Source organism: Besnoitia besnoiti, chromosome IX, assembly GCF_002563875.1.
Source record: "Besnoitia besnoiti strain Bb-Ger1 chromosome IX, whole genome shotgun sequence".
Classification (NCBI taxonomy): domain Eukaryota; phylum Apicomplexa; class Conoidasida; order Eucoccidiorida; family Sarcocystidae; genus Besnoitia; species Besnoitia besnoiti.
In genome coordinates, this window is record NC_042364.1 from 1,716,995 (window position 1) to 1,734,432 (window position 17,438).

The following is a 17,438-nucleotide window of genomic DNA, read 5'->3' on the forward strand; positions in this document are numbered from 1 at the left end:
CCGAGCGAAGAAGCCGAGAGGTGCGCAAAAGGGAGGTCAACGGATCGACAGATCCGGCGCCGGGCGATTCCCGAAAGGCACCAAAGAGACGGAGGAGGGGAATCTAGTCTGACGCCAACGCTCGCCCTGCCGGCGTGAACGAGACCGCACACAGTGCTGCGCAGATGTGCTCGGCGGAAAGGGGAGTCCTGGCTGCTGAGAAAGGCGTCACTCGAGATATATCGCTCGCAGCAAAAGTTCAGCGCTGTTGAGCAGAATTAGGAAGATGGAATGAGGGCTACCCTCCGTTCGTGCCTTCACGCAGGCGCCTGCCAAAACAGCCTGGATGACGACTCGAGTCTCGCATCCATCTTTCCGCGGACGGCTGCCCAAGGCGCGATCCAATCACGAGTGCCAGTACAAATGGCTGGGGTGGTGCCGCTACCCTCCTACGTCTTCACGTGAATCGGCACAGAGGACAAAGTTTTCTGAAGCGCGCGATCACAGCTGTTGCCTCAACGGCAAATTTCCCCGAAGCGCCACTCTCCGCCGTTGTTGACGTTCACGCCTGAACCCCTGTTGGGCCTCGTTCCACGGAATGCGCAGGAAACAGAAGTTTAGACTGTCCAGCAACTGGCTTCGACTCTGTAGTGCAGCGCCCCCGATTCTGAACGCCGAGCGTCTTACGGAGTGGCTGCCGGGGAAGGGCGACGTCAATTCCGAGGGCGAAGGCAACACGACGTCGTGAGTGACAGCCAGCGACCGTGCTTCCACCCAAGTACTAACCCGTCCATTCTACGTTCACCGCGACTAGTCAGACGCCGCGGTACAAAAGAGCTTCGAGGTTTCTGACCGCCGTCTAAATACTTTCCTCTTAGACAGCCGCATGCATGCACATCGCCTTGAAGGCTGACAACAGTGAATTTGTGAAAAGGGTGAGTTAAATACGGTTTCGATCTACGTCTAGAAGGGGGTGGAATCCGCTAACGCACCGGAGTGTGTGCGGAAAAACGCCAACGAAAATTCAGCGAAGAGGCAATCGGGACTGTCCCGGCGGGAGACAACCCCAATGACGGTAGCGCGACCACGAACATGAACTAGGCACCGAGACTTCGCGGCACAGACGGTACCACGTAAAAGTGAACTGCTAGAAATGGACTCAACAAACACTTTCTACACTGTCATCAGGAGATACGGCCTATTCCATTTGTTTGTTCCTAGTTCAGCCGCTGCGAAGTGGCCGCATGCATACTCAGCGCTTGGTCACATGGGGCGTCGTGGGCTACAGATCTGTCCCCCGTCTGGTCCCCGTCGCAGGGACAAAACACTCGATTCTTCTCTTGAAAGCACTCTTGAGCAGGTCGTGGCGTTGCTCCCAACGTCTTCTCCTGCGGGTTGGGCATGTGCGAGGCACATCCTTCACGTGTCCCCTCAGTAGAGCCTCAACCTCGCACAGCACTGATAGAGCGTGCCGCTTCTCGTACCGCGTTTCGAAATCACCACACACACTTTTTCGCTGAGAGTAGCCACTTCTTCACGCTTGTGAGCTGTGCTAGAGACGTCGATACAAGTTGTGGAAAAGGCTTCCGTTTACGCGACACTCGCGGCGAGCCGAGGCTACTGCGTGTGCTTACGGGAATGCCTGAAACGGTGCCGAGTGCGGTGGAGGCTGTTAACGTACAGCTGCCAGTGAACGTGGTTGCGGAGAACAATTTCGTGTCTAAGTCTCTGTATATCCTCTTTCAACCTTCAGACGACGCAGCTTTTTCGGTTGTGAGCTTCGCGGAAGGCATCGTATGGCCGCTGGAACCCGCATGAGCGAAGGTTTCTCCGCGCAGTCGTTTCCCTTTTTTCAGTACGGAGGTGGGCGTCGGGGAAATCCTTGTAAGCATTTGGAGGCCCTCGTTCGCGTCATTCGCAGCTGGCAGGCGCCTTCCTTGCTTCTTTCTTGGTTGACCTGCGCGCCTGGCGGGGTGCTGGCGGCCGAAATCGCCCACCCGCGTGCACTCCCTGCACAGCCCGCGGGGCTGGTAACGACCGATTTTCCCCCTTCGCCAGAGTCTAGCTGACGCGCGGGTGTGAAAAGTCGATGCTGAGTGCAGTTCTTTTCCGGACGGCTGTCCGCTTGAGGCGTGGGTGCGTCTGTGCACGGCTGCGCCGGTGAAGTTGTGTCTCTGTCGGTGCGGCGCTCGACAGAGAGGTCGGAACTCGCCGAGTCCGCGCCGCTTCCCGGCGGGAGGCTCGAGCGACGCCCTCGCTCCTCTGCAAGCAAGCGAATGCGCGCCCGCCCTCCAGTCGCCTACCGGCTCAGGCCGGCGGCGAGGGGCTGCCGGTTGGGCGCGCAGGCCTGTGCGCCGGCTGGCTGCGCCGCTGCTGCTCCCACGGCGCTTCGCTCAGGAGGCTTTGAATCGGGCTCACCTCTGCACTGCCGCGCAGCTGGCGGCCTCCAGTCGCGGGAGACGCGAGGAACGGGCAGGGACGGCGAGCAGAACTTCGCACTGCTCCAGCGACGGGCGCTCGCCTCGAGCAGCCGCGCTCAGCGGAGCCCGAGGCGCGCGCCGCCCAAGACGGACGGCGGCCCCCCTGCAGCAGCGCGCAGGAACGCGGCCGTAGACAGGTTGACGAGCAATATACACGACATCTCCGACATGAGCCCGCACGTCCTGACGGCGGCAGCCACAGCCGCTGCAAAAAGCGGGATGAAGGTAGGTTCGCGGTCCGCTGCATCGTGGGATCTACCGTTGTATGTCTCTCGCAGCGCTGCTCTCTGCTTCCGAGACCACCTCGTCGCAGCACCCGTCAGCGGAGCCTCTTGTGGATGTCCGCGAAGGGAATCGCACGTTCACGCCAGCAGCCCGCGGGTCTCTCCGGCCTTGAGTCACGCGCACATTCCTCATGACGTCCACACTCGAATAGAAGGAAAATCTAGGGAAAATAGTGCTGCTACTCGAGAGCCTGCGGGCACGTCTTCACAATATCGGCAGCGCGTGGGTCGCCTGTAGGCGGCTGTCGCTGAGCGATCCTCTGTCCCTGGTCGAGAAACCGGCTGATGTTTCTCGGGCTTCTTTCGTGGTTTCACGTCTTTTGCGCTTCAGGGTCACTGGACGGCGTGCGTGTCTCGCGCGTTTGAGCTGCGTAAGGGTCTCAGCGTGCGGGATGCCGCCCTTCTTTTCTCTGCCGCCACGCGTATGCGCGCACAGGACGGCCGGTTCCTCGACATGCTGGCTGGCGTTATTCTTGCAAAATTCCAGAGGGCGCGCGAACAGCAGGCGCTGCAGGAGCAACTCCGAGACCAACGATGGAGGCAGAGAGCGCAGGGCGCGTGGGCTCCCGAGTCTCCGCGCGGCGACTCGGGACTGCGCTCCACGACGCCCGCTGCCGACGGTCGATTGCCCCCGTCTTCGCCCCCCGCCCCTGCTTCCGATCCTGCGATCTGGCAGGGGGAGTCTTTTGGAGCGGTTTCCATTTCGGCGGCCGCGTCTTCTCGGGCGCTCTCTCCATCGCAAGGATGCACTTTGTCTGACCAGGAACCTGGCTCGCGTTCCCGCTCGGCTGCTTCCCTGTCGCCCTCACGATCCTCTTTCCCTCCCGCGCCGTCCGCTACGGGGACTCTGACGCCGCAGGCGCGCAAAGCAGAGTCGCCCATCGCCGCAGCGTTTTCGCCGTTCGCCGTCTACTCTGTTGCCGTCTCCTGCGCCACGCTGCGCTATTTCAACGAAGAGCTGCTGACTGCCTTGGCGGCCTGCGCGACCCACGTGCCGCTCTCGAGTTTCAGCGGCTTCGATCTCGTCGGCCTTCTGGCTGCCTTCGCCTCGCTGCGTTTCCTGCCTCCAGAGACCTTCCTCAGACAGGCGCACGCGCTTCTAAGAGACGAAATGCGGCAGTGGAGCTCTGCGCTGCAGCGCAGGTATCCGCTCCCGCCCCAGAGAACGGAGGCCGCGGACAGCCCCGCCAGCGGCGCACACCGTGGTGCATCGCCGCACGGCGCGTCCGTGGAGGCCCCGCCCCCGCGCGCGTTTCCGTCAGGGAAGAAGGAAATCCGTGCTCATCCCCGGCGCGAGTGCCCAAGTTCCGGCGACCCCGAAGAAGCTGCCTTCGCCCCTGCTCGTTCCGCTAGCACTTCGAGTCACACCGGCTCCCGAGGGCTGGCGCTGGGTAGAGAGCTGCCCCTAGAGGACGCCGTAACTCACGGCAACCTTCCGGAAAGGCAGACAGTGAATCTGGCTGCCGTCCTGCACTCGATGGCGAGGTTTGCGGAACTGAGTGATGGGGCGGCCGCGCGAGGCAGCCGCTCGAGACGGGAGACCGACGTCGAGGGAAAGTCGATCCACTCAGACTCAAAGAAACACATCCGGGAGCACGGGACAGCAGACGGAGGTGAGCGCTCTGAGTTCTTCAAAGATTGCCTTACCCTAATTCAGGACCATCTCCACATCCACCTTCGGCACCTTCCTGCATCAATCGACAGGCGCCAGCCGGTCCCTGCCTTTCTCGCGGGGAGCGGGTCTCTAACTGCTTTTCAGAAACTCGATAGTGATGCAGGCGCCCACGCGGCGTCAGTCGAGCCTCATTTGCTGGCTGCTTGCCCTCGCTATAACTTTGCGTTTTCCCTGACCTCTCTTCGCGATCTGTCTGTCATCGCTAGTGTCCTCAACTTCCTGCCGTCTCTAGCCTGCTGCGCCTCCGTAAGATGGCATCCTTCGCGACCGGCATCTTCTGTGGTGCACGCAATCCTGGACGACTTGGCGATCCTTGCGCCTCGCATCGTGGAGCGCTCTGCGCAGCGAGAGACTGCGTCGGGCGCTATCGGCTTCAATGCGAGGGAATCAAACAGCGGCGAATCCAGTCGCTTGCCTCAGTCCACTTCGTCTCCGCCCTCCTTTGCTGCAGAGGGCAACATGCAAGGGGCGCGGGGCGGCAGCGACTCAGCCAGTGACGCATTCTGCCACCTGGTCAGGCCGCACTCTCAGCTGCCCTCTTCTTCGTCACCGGCGGCGTTCCTGTCGCTTCTCTCGATCGCCCGCGCGCACTCTCGACTCCAGCCCGCACTTCGGCCGCAGGAGCCTCTCCTTTCGCAGTGTCTTCTGGAAATGCTACGGCACCCGTCTGCGCTCACGCCTGTGCGATTCGTTGCGCTCTGGCGGATTTTTTCGTCTTTGAGTCCGCGAACGGCAGAGGACGTTGCCGCACTACGCGGCCGTCCCCGGGGTCCGTCTGCAGCCGGTCAGAGCGTGGAACCGCCTGCTGAGCCTGAGCAGCCACGCTCGGCGGACGCCGCTGCTGAGGCGTCCTTCTACGAGGCTTCGCCTCACGCAGGCACCCGGGGCGAAGCAGGCAGGGCCGGAGTGACCGCGCTGGGACGTGCAGCGTTTGGTTTCCTTTGCCAGCATTCCGAGCGAATGCTTTCTTCGTGCACCATCTCCCAGCTGGCGTCAGTTGCGTCGTCGCTGCTCGCTTACGAGCCGCTGCTTCAAGCTCCGAGCCACACGCAGGGGGGGCCTTCTAGTGCGTATACGGCGCAGGCCACCTTCATAGCGAACGGGATTCGCCGGCGCCTCCTGGAGCTCTACCAGATGCAGGCGCGACATGGGAGTGAGGCGGCGCAGGCTGGTGATGAGGCAGACGGCGGTGCGCCTGAAGCTCCGAGAGGCAACCCTGACGCGAGGACGCAGACGCGCGTGTGCAACTCTTCCGCAGGGGAGCGAGAGAATGCAGATCAGCTTCTGAGGGCTGCGCGGAAGGGTGCTCCAGCGGCGGAAGGGCTCTTAGAACGCCCGCAGCAGGCGGTGTGGCTGCTTGCCGTCCTCGGCCGCTTTACTCCGGAGAGCGCTCAGTACGCCGCTCTTCCACTCCTCACTGCACTATGCTCCGGAGCCGCGAACGCGAGTCACGCAAATGATCAAGCTCGAGCTGGTGCGCGAGACGGCACTTCATTCCTCGCCGACACGGATTACGAGGCACTGCATCTGAGCCGCAGAGACGCGGCCGCGGTGGATGACCTGCGCCCTCCCTTCATTTCTCCGCTGGTGCGCGCTTTGAGTGCGCAGGAAGTTGCTGTACTGCTGCGCGCAATGGCGAGGCTGCATCTGCGGCACATCCGGCTTCTTACGCAGGTCTGCTTCCACCTGTCAGCCGCGCTCGACGGCGAGAATGCAGCGATCGACGGGTCGGCGGAATGCCGCCCCAGCGTGCATGCGGAGGGTGACTCAACGTCCGTTGCTGATGTGGCGCATACTGCGGCGACCCCCCTTGCCTCCGGCCGCGCCAGCGCAGCGTCCCTTGCAAGTCTGCTGCTTGCCTTGGCAAAGCTCTCTTTCCATCCTGCTTTGCTGGATGCGCCGACGTATTCCGCGGGGGCGCCTTCGCGGGCGTCGTCTCCGCATTCCGTGTCTCGAAATGCGGGTTCTGGCGGGGTCTTCTCCCGCTCAGGGATGAGCTCCGAGGCACCTGCGGAAGCTGCTGCGTTCTCTTGGACCGCGGTTATGCGTGAACTCACTTCCCGCTGCCGACGGCAGCTGTTGGGGTCTCTGGACGCACATCCGGCGGCGGCGACTCTTGAGGGCCGAGCCTCTGCCTCAGGCATGCTGGAGCAGCTTCCACTGAGCCGATACGTTGCAGATAGTGAGGCGGCTTCGGCGCCAGCTGCAGAGGGGGAAGTGACTCTGTTCACCGCAGTGAATGCGCTGTACGCATTCGCTTTGGTTGACTTCGCGGACTGCTACAGCGCCTGTGCTAGCCGCGGAGGTGACGCGCCGCCGCCAGCGGACAGTGCGACGGGTGAAGCCAGCGCCGCGCCGAGGGGGCAGACTACTTCCGAGCGACGAGCCCATTGGCCTACCCGAGGTGGCTGCGGCTCGCTGATGTCAGAGGCTGCAACGGCTCTTGTGGCTGTTTGTCAACGACACTTGCTCGGCAGCGCCACGACAAGAGGAACGTCTCTCCCTAACCCGGCTGAAGAGGGGGATGCGAAAGACATGGCGGGGGCGGCATGGCCTTGCGAATCGAGCCTCAAACTGCTCGCTGAGAAAGCGTCTGCGGAAATGCCTAGGATCGAGCTCAGCAGAAAATCTCAGGGCTCAGTCGAGACTTTCACTCAGCTCATCGCAGTCCACGCCGCCCTTGACCGACTGCGCGCCATCCCCGGCGGCGCCGGCGAGGACGTGGGCGAGCCCTCTGGAGAAGAGAGAAGCACTGCGGCTGCGTTAAACCAAACAGAGGAACTTGCGGATCTGGGGCAGCATACCTTGCTCTCGCCGCACGCCATGGCAGTTCTCCAGATGGCGAGAGAGCAGGGGGAGCGCGGGCTCCGGGCAGGGCAAGCTCCTGCCCCTGCCACACTCGCGACGTCAGGTCAGTCTCTCAAGGCATTCGAGGTCTTCCGTATGGACGTCTGAACTTCCACCTGCTTCACTTTGCCGAGTGCACGAGTGCCGCGGATATGCTGCGTTTTTCGGGGTGGCTCCAGCGCAGCCAGGGTACCACGTCTCCGTTTCCTGGGTTTGAACCGCCTGCGCTACCGATGTTATTGGGGCGGGCCTCTGGGCTACGCGATCTGCCTGCGGCTCACTGCGGACACGCAGAAAGGCCTGGATCGCTCCTTTTCTCTCGAATTCCGTCTGATGCGGTATGTGGCTTATAGCTTTTCACCGTCAAGCTATGATGGCTTTGGAGGCGGCGCTTTCCGAGGAGTTTTTGACGGAGGTGAGGCAGAAACGGTTTCGGCGCGCCCTCAGACTCGTACCAAATGTCTTCCGGCATGACACGTGCCCTACCCCTGCGAAAGGATGTTTCCGCCAAAAGTGATGAGGTGCTTGTTTGCTTCGTGTGCCGCGTCACATCGTAAGCATCGACTCCCGGTCTGTTGTCTAGTTCCGACGCCGGCGCGACTGCCTAGCTGGCTCCACTTCTTCGCCCCTCTGTCATGGGGTGGTTTCGCTTTTTGTCGACCCAGTGTCCACATCAAGGCGATTGTGCGTCGTTTTTCTGTCGGCGTTCTTAGGTTCCGTTCCTTAGCGGCGTCTTTTATATCGACTGCGTGCTGCACGAGAGGCGCCCGCCGGTAAGCGATAGCACCCGAGCCCCTAAACGCACAGATCGGCTCCTGGCGATGTTTCGCCTGCTCAGCTAGTCTTCCTTCTTGTGGATGCTGTGCGCGGATACAGGTGGCGCTTGAGTTCGACGGACCTCTGCATTTCTACCATCCTGCATCGTTTCCTCGCAGTAACGGCTCCTACGGACAAGATTCAGGCGGAGGATCTGACCGACAGCGGGCGCTCGGGGGGTCGCTGGAGTCGCAAGGGGGCTCGCGGAACGACGGAGTCGGCTCTCGTGAAGAGGCGGAAACCGGCAGACGGCCTCTAACGCAGCGACAGCCGCCGGCGGAAGGGGGCGGACACGGCCGTCGGGCTGAAAAAGACGAGGGCGCGCTGCAGTCCCGTCGCGCTCCACCCCAGAAGCGCATGCCGTACACCAGCTTAAGCCTTTTTAAGCAGCGACTTCTAGAAAGACACGGCTTTCGAGTGGTTCGAATTGCCTACTCCGACTGGCTGCGACTGGTGAGGCAGTGGACTGCGGCCCCAAAGCTGTAGCAGTTGCATCCGTTTTTTACCGAGTGGGCTTGCACAGTTCGCCTGGAATACCGTGTTGTGAAGCAAAAGGGTTCGTACTCCATTTCCACTCATGCATTACTTTCTGAGCCCAACTCAACACAACAGACAGAGCTACTTTCTACTAGCATCCGTAGTGTTGATCTCGTTAACCTCGGACTCGCACAGCTGAGGGCGCCCGGCGCCACTGCTCCACCGCCGCTCCCCGCGAAATAATGCAGTAAATCGGTAATCTGGTCTGATCCACTCGTCATGCGATGATACCATGTTATCGGCTCAGAGCAAGTCATACATGTGAAGCGACGCCGATTTCTCCCGCGGGTGTCACGTGAGGCGTCGTGGAACTAGAGAATTTTTCTGTTTACGATTTCTCGGCGCGGAAATACGGTAGCGTGTCATTTGCCTGTTGTGCTGGCAGGACGGCGATCTGGAGAAACAGAAAGCGTTCCTTATTCAAGCGATATCGAGCCCTCTGGACTGACACGGATAACACGAGGTTTCCACGTGAAGCGTCGACAAACTTTCGCGCGTGATCACCGTTTGTGTATCGCCTTTTTCATATGACTTTTCTTGCTCCAGGCATCATATGCTTGAGATACTGCAGTAACCTGAGTTCACTCCCTATCGCGAAGACACTCTATGAAGGTCTGCAGGCCTGCGGCAGCCGTGACGCGCCAGCAGGTGGTGACCAATAGATGAACTGCGTCGCAGGAGAGCATGCGTTCAGAAACGTTAATCGTATGCTTCTACTCTAGGCAAGTGTTTAGATACGCCGCACCTGCCGCTCACTGCGCTTCGCCATGTTTCCGGCGAAAATAGCGCTGGTTTTAGATAGATTTTCCACTGTTAGGCATCGTAGCACCCACGTGCTTACTGGTACTGACCGCCCTGAGAGCGCACCCCTCCTGAATGCGTATTTCGGCCGTGCAGGACATAGAGCCCCAGTTCGACGGCTGCGTTCGAATTTCACATTAAAACACAGTCTTTACAGGCGGCTTATACATATACGTAACGGTTTTCCGCTGTGTAGAAACGCCAACAATGACGTATTCGCACTCTTCCGCACGCGACGGTCGGTAAAGCGGCACGGCAGACAGCGCCTGTGAGACTGCCTGCGCGGCGCACGCTTTCGCCTTGAGAAAAACCAAACAGCCGTTGTTCTGCGGCGAGATTCAGGGTGCCGCGATCGCGAGAGCGACAGCGGCAGACTCAGGCCCCACGAAACGCACGCAGTCTATCATCGCTCCTGCAGCTTTTTCGGCACGCAAACGAGCTCTCAGGTGACCTGAGAGCTCGTTTGCGCGGCCCAGAGAGGCTGGTCGGAAGCAGCGACTCCCGCCCTCGTCAGTGTCTCTCACACTGCAGCGCGTAGTGAGCATGTGCCGTCTACTTGCGCCGCAGCTGCCTTCGCTGTTCCTTCAGCAGTCCCCTTCGGCGGCGTTCTCCGCTCAAGCAGAAGGCGCAGAAGGCTGCTGCGCCGCGCAGGGACTCTACACGCAGGCGGATCGCTGCGTGCCGCGGCTCCCCGGCCTTGAAAACCTCAGCGCTGGTTGCTGCCCTGTGTGGATCGGCGCTCTCTGTGCCTGGCGCAAAGGGCGGCGCCCCGCTCTTCTTTGCTCTCCTCAACACGCTTCCGCCAAATCCGACCGCGTGCAAGCCAGCGACGCTCTACAGGACGCCGCAGCGGCTCTCGCCGTGGCGCGCGTCTCCGCCCTTTCCCACGCCTCCTGCGACTTCTTTTTCATTCTGCTTCCTCCAGACTCCTATCGCGTTCGCGGTGCGCCGATCACGGAAGGGCGCGGAAGAGAACTTGCTGGACGTCGATGAACCGGCGGAAGATGTGGCTCTGTCCGTTTTCGCGCCTTTCTTCTTCTGCCGCCTCGCCGTCGCCGCGCTCGTCTCGGGGCGCTTCGCGCGCCTCGCCGGTCGCGACGACAGCAGGGTGACAGAGGAATTTCGCCGCGCCGAAGTCGACAGCCTGCGAGGCGACTCGCACCTCGCCGCCGCTCTCGGCGCGGTGGAGCAGCAGCCACCGAAACGGGAGCGAAGACTCCGAGTCAGACGAACCGCTGTGACGGTGATTTTCCGCGAGGGAGGTGGCGCGGAAGCCCCCCGCGCCCTCGGCTGAGTTCAAGTAGCGCCGGAGGGGCACGCATCGCAGACCCGCCCCGAAGAAAGACGCAGGCAAGCTGCAGAAGACACCAGCGAGACAATAGCGGCGCTGCGCACTGAGAAGGCCTACAGGAAGACCGCCAGCCACAGCCACACCCGAGTCGACGCACGCGCAGACGAACAAACGGAACTCGCTGTGTGTCCCCTGTGGATGCCACGCTACAGTGACGCCGCCGCAACCGCACCCAGACGCGTCTGCGTGAAAATGCCAGACTTCTCTTTACCCCCGCTGTGTACCGAGGATCTCCACTCTTTCGAATTCAATGTGCGAGTTAGCGAGGCATCGCCTCGGCCGACGCCGCCCCCTCTCGCTGTCCAGGCGCTCGTCTGCACACGCGCGAAAAAGAGAAGCGCACCCCAGCGGCGTCGGACGGGCGGCCCTGAATGTCTTACTCTTGGTCCGCCAGCAGAAGGTCTTCAGCCGTCATTTGCTTGGGGAAGACCGCGTCGAGTGCGTGGTCTTTCCTGAGTGAGGCTGCGTGCTCGCTGCCTGGTACGCTTCGCTCTGGCTTCGGCCTCGCGCCGTCCTGCGGAAGTCCGAGCGCGTGAGCTTTGCCGCGAGACGAGTGGTGCGTCTCGGCTCTGTCTGCCTCAGCTCGCTTTTTTTCTCTCTGGAAAACGCGACGCAGAGAGGCGAGGGCGGCGCGCGACGGCGCGTCGCCCGCGCCGAAGCGAACCGAGAACAAAACGCGTCCGGAGACGATCACCGCCGGGCCCCTGCGGCGAGAGGAAAGAAGGACCAGGCAACTCGCGTCAGGCGACAGACAAGAGCGGCGCGATGCGCTTTTCTGCGCCAACGGCTCTCAACGAGATGTAAACAAAACACCTCTGCATGCGTGAATGTAGCTGCGGAACGCTTCGCAGGAAGACCGACTTTTCGACAAGACCGTAGACCGCGACGCCGCGTCCACCCAACGGACCAGGTGTACGCGTGCGAGAGCCTGTGACGCACACGGGTGCACTCAATAGGCGAACCAGATCGATGACTGGAATCAAGTATGTCTGCAGGGAGTGCGAAGGCCTTACAGCATCACAGTGGGCGCGCGGTCGCCGGAGGGGACTGGAAGAGACTCCGGGCCCAAGGCCCAAGTGTCGGTGGCGCTGCCCAGCAGACTCGGCCCCCGCTGGTGTGAGGGCGCGTCCAGAAGGGCGAACGGCGGCGACGAAGATGATCTGATGACTCTGGAGACACAGGGCAAAGCCACCGCGGCAACACGCACATATGCAGCTCACACCCATCCGTTCCTCGCAACCGAAACCTGTGCTAAGCGGTCCTTGAGCACTCAAGCCACCGAAGGTGCACGAAACACGCCGCGCAGGAATGCAGGGGAGAGACAGCAACAGACACTGCTGTGACCGACGCCACAACGAGGCGCAGAGACTTCGCCCTGTCGCAGACCCAGCCAGCGCTGAGCCTCAGGGGGGTGAACTGTGCTGCCCAGCTGCTGACCTACCTTCCGTAGGGAATGGGGTCGGAGTCGCCCCCATGAGAAGCTCTGGAGAGGCTGAAGAACTTCCAGGCATCCTCGGACGGTTCACTGAAGGTCCACGCCAAACGGGTGGCGGCTGCGCAGCGGAAACCGCGACCGCAGGGATAGTGACAGGCAAAACGAGAGTCTCAACATCTTTCGTTAACATTTTGTCTCATCAATCTGGCCTGGCCTCTAAGCCGGAATCCTCACGTCCCAACAACCGTGTGTGCAGTCGCAGACGCTGGGAAAACGCATGTGGTCCACCGGCGCAGCCACACTCTGAGCAGAACTGCATGCTTGTCGCTCTGCTGGCTGCTGTGCATGTATGTAAAGGCGTACGCAGAGCTGAAATGACCGGCGAGAAAACGCGCTGCATGCATGCATGCCACGCATGCTGACGCCCATCCGTGTAGGTTGGCTGTCGCAGCACACACTTCCCAGAGAGCGCAGGAATGAGCGAGCTTACGTTCCACGCCGCCGCCGTCGTCCTCCACCTTCCACAAGCTTCCGGGGTGCCGAAGGGAGAGGGGCGCTGTACGCATCCACAAAAACGAAAGGGCTACCGGACACGTCCACAGCCTCTCCAGTATTTGCCCAGCCTCAATCTGAGCTGCATTCCCTTCTCGTTCCGCTCCTGAATCTCCACACGCCATGATCGTATTCGCTCTTGCGGCAATGCCTGTCGCGTTCGCTGCCGCGTCAGCCGTTCAGCCACTTACCCTCCAGACCCAGTTGCGCCTCCGTGTTGAAAAGCACTGCACGCTGCGCTCTGAGAAACGCACATCGCACCGCCCCATCTGACCCGCATCTGACTCGATGCTGAAGAGAAGAATGCCAGAAATCGCATTCTCCTGCGAGAGCATCTGGCTGTCTCGCGCCCTGCGGCTGAGAGGTTCGAGCAGACTGCTCTAGCATAGGTCACCAGCCGCGAAAATAAAACGGCAAAACACTGCGTGGAAAGGACTGAGCTCGCCACTGCACATACGTCCCCCCCTTCCCCCCCCGTTCAAGCTCGCCCAACTGATGAGGGCTTCCGGCGCTGGCGCATTCGCACAGCTGACGGACTCTCAACTCCAGTGGCTCGGTCGAGTAAGGGTGCTTAAAAAATGAATTTGCCTACGAGACGGTGGCTGGGGGAGGGCGCTGCGAAGGGGCCCCGTAAGGCGCCTCTAAACACGGAAACATCAGAGCGGGTGAGGGCGAGTAATGCTCCCCCAATAGCTGGAGAGGCTCCGTCCGCGAAGATTCTGTCTGCACTCACGTTGGCTTCGCCACGTTCCAGACATGAAGAAAGAGGTAGGCGAACGTTAGTACGACAAGGCAAACGTTGACCGCTCCCCACTGCAGAGACAGAAGAAACACATAAAATGCGAACTAGAACACGCAGATAAAAAGGCATCTAGCGGGGGCTTGTCTCGGGCAGAAACACAAGCGCAACTCGTCGCTCGGACCGTTGGGCCTCGCATCCCAATTGCAACGCGAAAGAACGTGAAACGCACAAGGTCGTGCTTCCTCTTCCGTGCCCGTCGCCCTCATGCCATCCGACTTCGCCGTTTTCCGTAGTTCAAATGAAAAATCTTCTTCCGCTCTCGCTGCTTTTCATGTACAGATCCTGTCCTGTTCCCCACCCCGGCCTTCACTTGCTCCGCGCCACCCTATTCTTCTCCACCATATATACGCATATACACAAATAAACGTGTATTCAGGTATTGAGCACGAATGTATCGACCTTCAGCATTTCCACAATCCGTTCCGCTGCTCGTGAACAGCAGTTCCTCTCTCCTAACGCCGCTGTCGTCGGCTGTTAGACTCACCATGCGGGCGCGGCGATGCTCCTTCGGCGTCACACACCAGAGCATGGCGCCTACGACCCAGAGAAGAGGAAACCAGCACAGGCAGCCGGTGACAAGGAGCATCTGGTGGCATGAGGGGTCGTCCTCCTCGTCGTCTTCCTGCGGCTCAGCCGCGTCAGTCCTTTCACCGCCTCTTCCGCCTTCGCGGTCGCCGCCCGCTTCTCCGCCCTGAGCTCCGCCGTCGAGACCCCCGCGGCGTAGCCTGCCAAACGCGCTCCGAAGCGCCGCAAAGACTGCAGCGCGCCGCGCGCGGATGCGCCGGCTCAGAGACAACGCGGGCGCATTCGCCCGCGCAGCTTCTTCGGCTGTCGGCTGCGCGGTCGACTCCGTCGGAGATTCGCTCGCGGCGTCTCCGCGGGTCGCGGAAAGATCCCCCATCTCGATATCAACCTCCGGCCTCCGTGCTGCGGCCGACGATAACGCAGACGAAGACTGAGGAGAGGAGGAAAGAAGAAAACCCGGTCGCCAGCGCCATCCGATGGAAGTCGAGGGCGCAGCGGGTGGCGCTCTTGGCGTCGCTCCGCCCGTGGCGTCGACTTCTTCCTCCTGCATGGGCTGCATCAGCGCAGGCGAGCCCAACACGCGCGGCTCGGCGGCGGACGACGCAGAGGGGGCGGAAGGAGCGAAGGATGTCGGCACTGCTGTCTCTTGGCTCTCCTCTTCCTCCTGCTCTCCGGACGGCACATCGCCTGTCATCGGGACGTAGCGCCGCCTTGGCCTTCTTGGCCGCACACGCAGCGCCCGCTGCCCCAGCGCCGAGGCACCTGCGACGCGACCCTGAGCCGACGACGAGCCCGCGGCAGATGGAGACGAGGAAGAAGTAGAGCGCGCGAAGCCCAGACGCTGCCACAGCCACGACCCGGCGCCGCCAGAGGAAGACTGCGGGGCGGCGGTAGGCGCGTCGGCGTAGTCATCGAACTGCGTTTCAGCCTCGCCCTCTGAAGAATCTTCTTCGTCGGAACGATCTTGCGACGACTCCTGCCGGCTGCTGGGTCGCCCCAACACGGCTGGAGCTCCAGGCGGATACGCAGCAGACAGCACCGAAGCAGCTGAAGGTCGCAGTTCGACGGAGTGCATCTCATGTGCCGATGCCGCGGCAGAAGATGCAGCGAGCCGGACCACTTGGCCGCCGGACGCAGCGTATGGCGACGGCGATGAAGAAGACACGGTGTCGACTCGCCTTCCCAAGGCGTGTGTAGGCCGCGCCACATCAGAGACTTTGCCCTCGCCGGTTGAGACACTTTCCGTCCCGATTCGGCTTTGATCTGAGCAGACCTGAAGCGGAACTTGGCTTTCGCGCCTCCGCATTTCGCCTCTCTTCTCTTCTCCTGTGCTTCGCCCTCGAGAGTCTGAAGCGGCTGCGGCCTGAGAAACAGCTGAGAAATTTCTCGCTGCGGGGGTCAGCGCCTTGGAAGATTTCCACCACCGCTGCAGGAGTGCAGCGGTTCCTGAAGAAGAGCGGGTGAGGGACGACGCACGCGGGTCTGCGGCGCCGAAGTTTTCTGAGGGGAAGAACGCCCGAGTTTCAAAGTCATTGACCGCATCTGCATCAAAGAGAAGGTCTTCATCTTCTTCGGGCTGTCTGAGGCCATTTACCCCAGTCAGCGGCAGAGAAGACGAGAACGCAAATCCGTCCTCGTCGAAGGCGTGAGGCGGAGGCGCTGCCGAGACGGCGCGATCTACCGACGACGACCCCGGCGTGTCTCCATACGGAGGCGAGCGGCGGGAAAAAGAAGGGATCGACGAGGAAGCTGCTCCATTTGTCGCCTCAGCAGCGCGCGAGAAACCTGCAGCTGACGCGGCCGCCCCAGAAAGTCGGAGACGCTGGCGCCCGTGTGAGGACCCCGAGCTGGGGAAACGGCCTGGCAGAAGACTGCCCTGATCTCCAGAGTCCTCCCCGTCCCCACCACGACGGGGATTTGCGAGTGACGCTGCGGACGGCGAAGCAGCGCCGCCGAACGCGGTCATGGCAGGCGCCGAAAACGAGGAAACTGACGAGCCGACAAAAGGCGCAGAAAAGCTACAGTTCAGTGCGGCTCACTTGCAGCAGCAGGCACGGTGAAGGAAAGAGCCTGCATCGCCTTTCCGGAGCCAGCAATAGTCCTGTTAGTGGTTAAAAAATCAATCCTAACATGATATGGTCGTATGGATATCCAAACACCGCAGAACCATATCGCATCTCAGTTCCCTTGTACTGACAGTAAATATGACGCGATACTTTCTCTCCGGCCAATAGTGACGGCAGGTGAGTGCATACGTGGACCAGACGCAGCCAGCCTGTCAAACTCTCGTGAACTGGCTCACACATTCATGTCAGACTCGCATTGCGACTCCAGGGCGAAAACCGGCGTTAGTCTTTCCCTCCGTAGACATGTTAGTCGATGGGGATAAGACGGAGATAAGGGCGGCAGGAATTGAAGGGATAGACAGACTTGTTTCGCGGAGCCGAGCTGAACTGTGCGGCGAAGGCAGGGCCTCGCAGAAAAGACAACGAGGGGGCACTTTGGCATACGTGAACTACCCAAACCAAAAGTAGCCACGAGATTTCACAACATGTAAGGACAGTTCGCAAAGTCCTTTGGTGCCTGAAGCATGAGGAACGGTACAGAGAAAGTCGCGCCTGATAACTAGATGAGTACCATTGGACTCCGAAAGCCCCGCTGAAAAGGAATAAGTCTACCAGCCGGCACCCGTAGTTGCTAAATCACTTTGAATTTGCGTATGAAACTCGACAATGTCAAAAACTTGGAGCAGCAATCAGACCGGATGCAGAATGTACGCTATTTGTTTGGACAAGGCCTCGACTGTCAGCACGCGCCATAGCACGCCAGCTGTCTGCATGCACGGAACATCACACAAAAGGACACTCGGTAGGCCGGAAGTCACACCGGCGGTAACTACAATTTTCTTCTTAGTTTCAACAACAGGCACCACAACTTTTTGAGATGCGTAGGTCTGACTGGCTCAAGGAGATACGGCATGTATTTCCGCAAAAGCCTCTCTCTCGGTCGTCGAACGGACAAGACCCCAGCGTTTTTGCGAGCATCTAAGCTACGAACAAAGGTTTGCACGTCCGTTGAATGGAAACGTCGTCCACACAAAAACGATCGTCTTTTTCGACGTAACATAGATGTACTTCTAATTTTGTTAAGGAATGAGGGCCTCTCATGGTTTTTTACGTCATCTATGTTGGAAATCATGTTCCGTACGACGGTAGCACTGCAGGGGTCTAAACGCGTGTGCGCCTTGCCGAAAGGGTTTAGAGAGGAACGTCTGGCATATCACAGCGGTGCACACGCTGGTTAAGGCAAGCAGAATTTTCACTGAGGGTTTTACGGAGCTTTATTCAAGGGAAT

At 60.7% G+C, this 17,438-nt stretch overlaps 2 protein-coding genes across 2 annotated transcripts; one reads left to right on the top strand and one right to left on the bottom strand.

Moving 5' to 3' along the window:
- Positions 1 to 2,255: 2,255 nt before the first annotated feature.
- BESB_014140 (uncharacterized protein) lies at positions 2,256 to 9,066 on the top strand (the record flags this gene model as incomplete). Its single annotated transcript, XM_029360144.1, has 6 exons — positions 2,256 to 2,684; positions 3,075 to 7,329; positions 7,619 to 7,680; positions 7,979 to 8,038; positions 8,142 to 8,534; positions 9,004 to 9,066. 6 exons carry the CDS (start codon positions 2,256 to 2,258, stop codon positions 9,064 to 9,066), a joined length of 5,262 nt encoding a protein of 1,753 aa, XP_029216811.1.
- A 1,305-nt stretch (positions 9,067 to 10,371) lies between these two features.
- BESB_014150 (uncharacterized protein) lies at positions 10,372 to 16,050 on the bottom strand (the record flags this gene model as incomplete). The annotated part of the gene is made up of 8 exons (XM_029360145.1): positions 10,372 to 10,774; positions 11,151 to 11,474; positions 11,784 to 11,939; positions 12,212 to 12,323; positions 12,696 to 12,761; positions 12,949 to 12,998; positions 13,491 to 13,570; positions 14,044 to 16,050. The coding sequence occupies 8 exons, from the start codon at positions 16,048 to 16,050 to the stop codon at positions 10,372 to 10,374; spliced, it is 3,198 nt and encodes a 1,065-aa protein (XP_029216812.1).
- Positions 16,051 to 17,438: the final 1,388 nt, after the last annotated feature.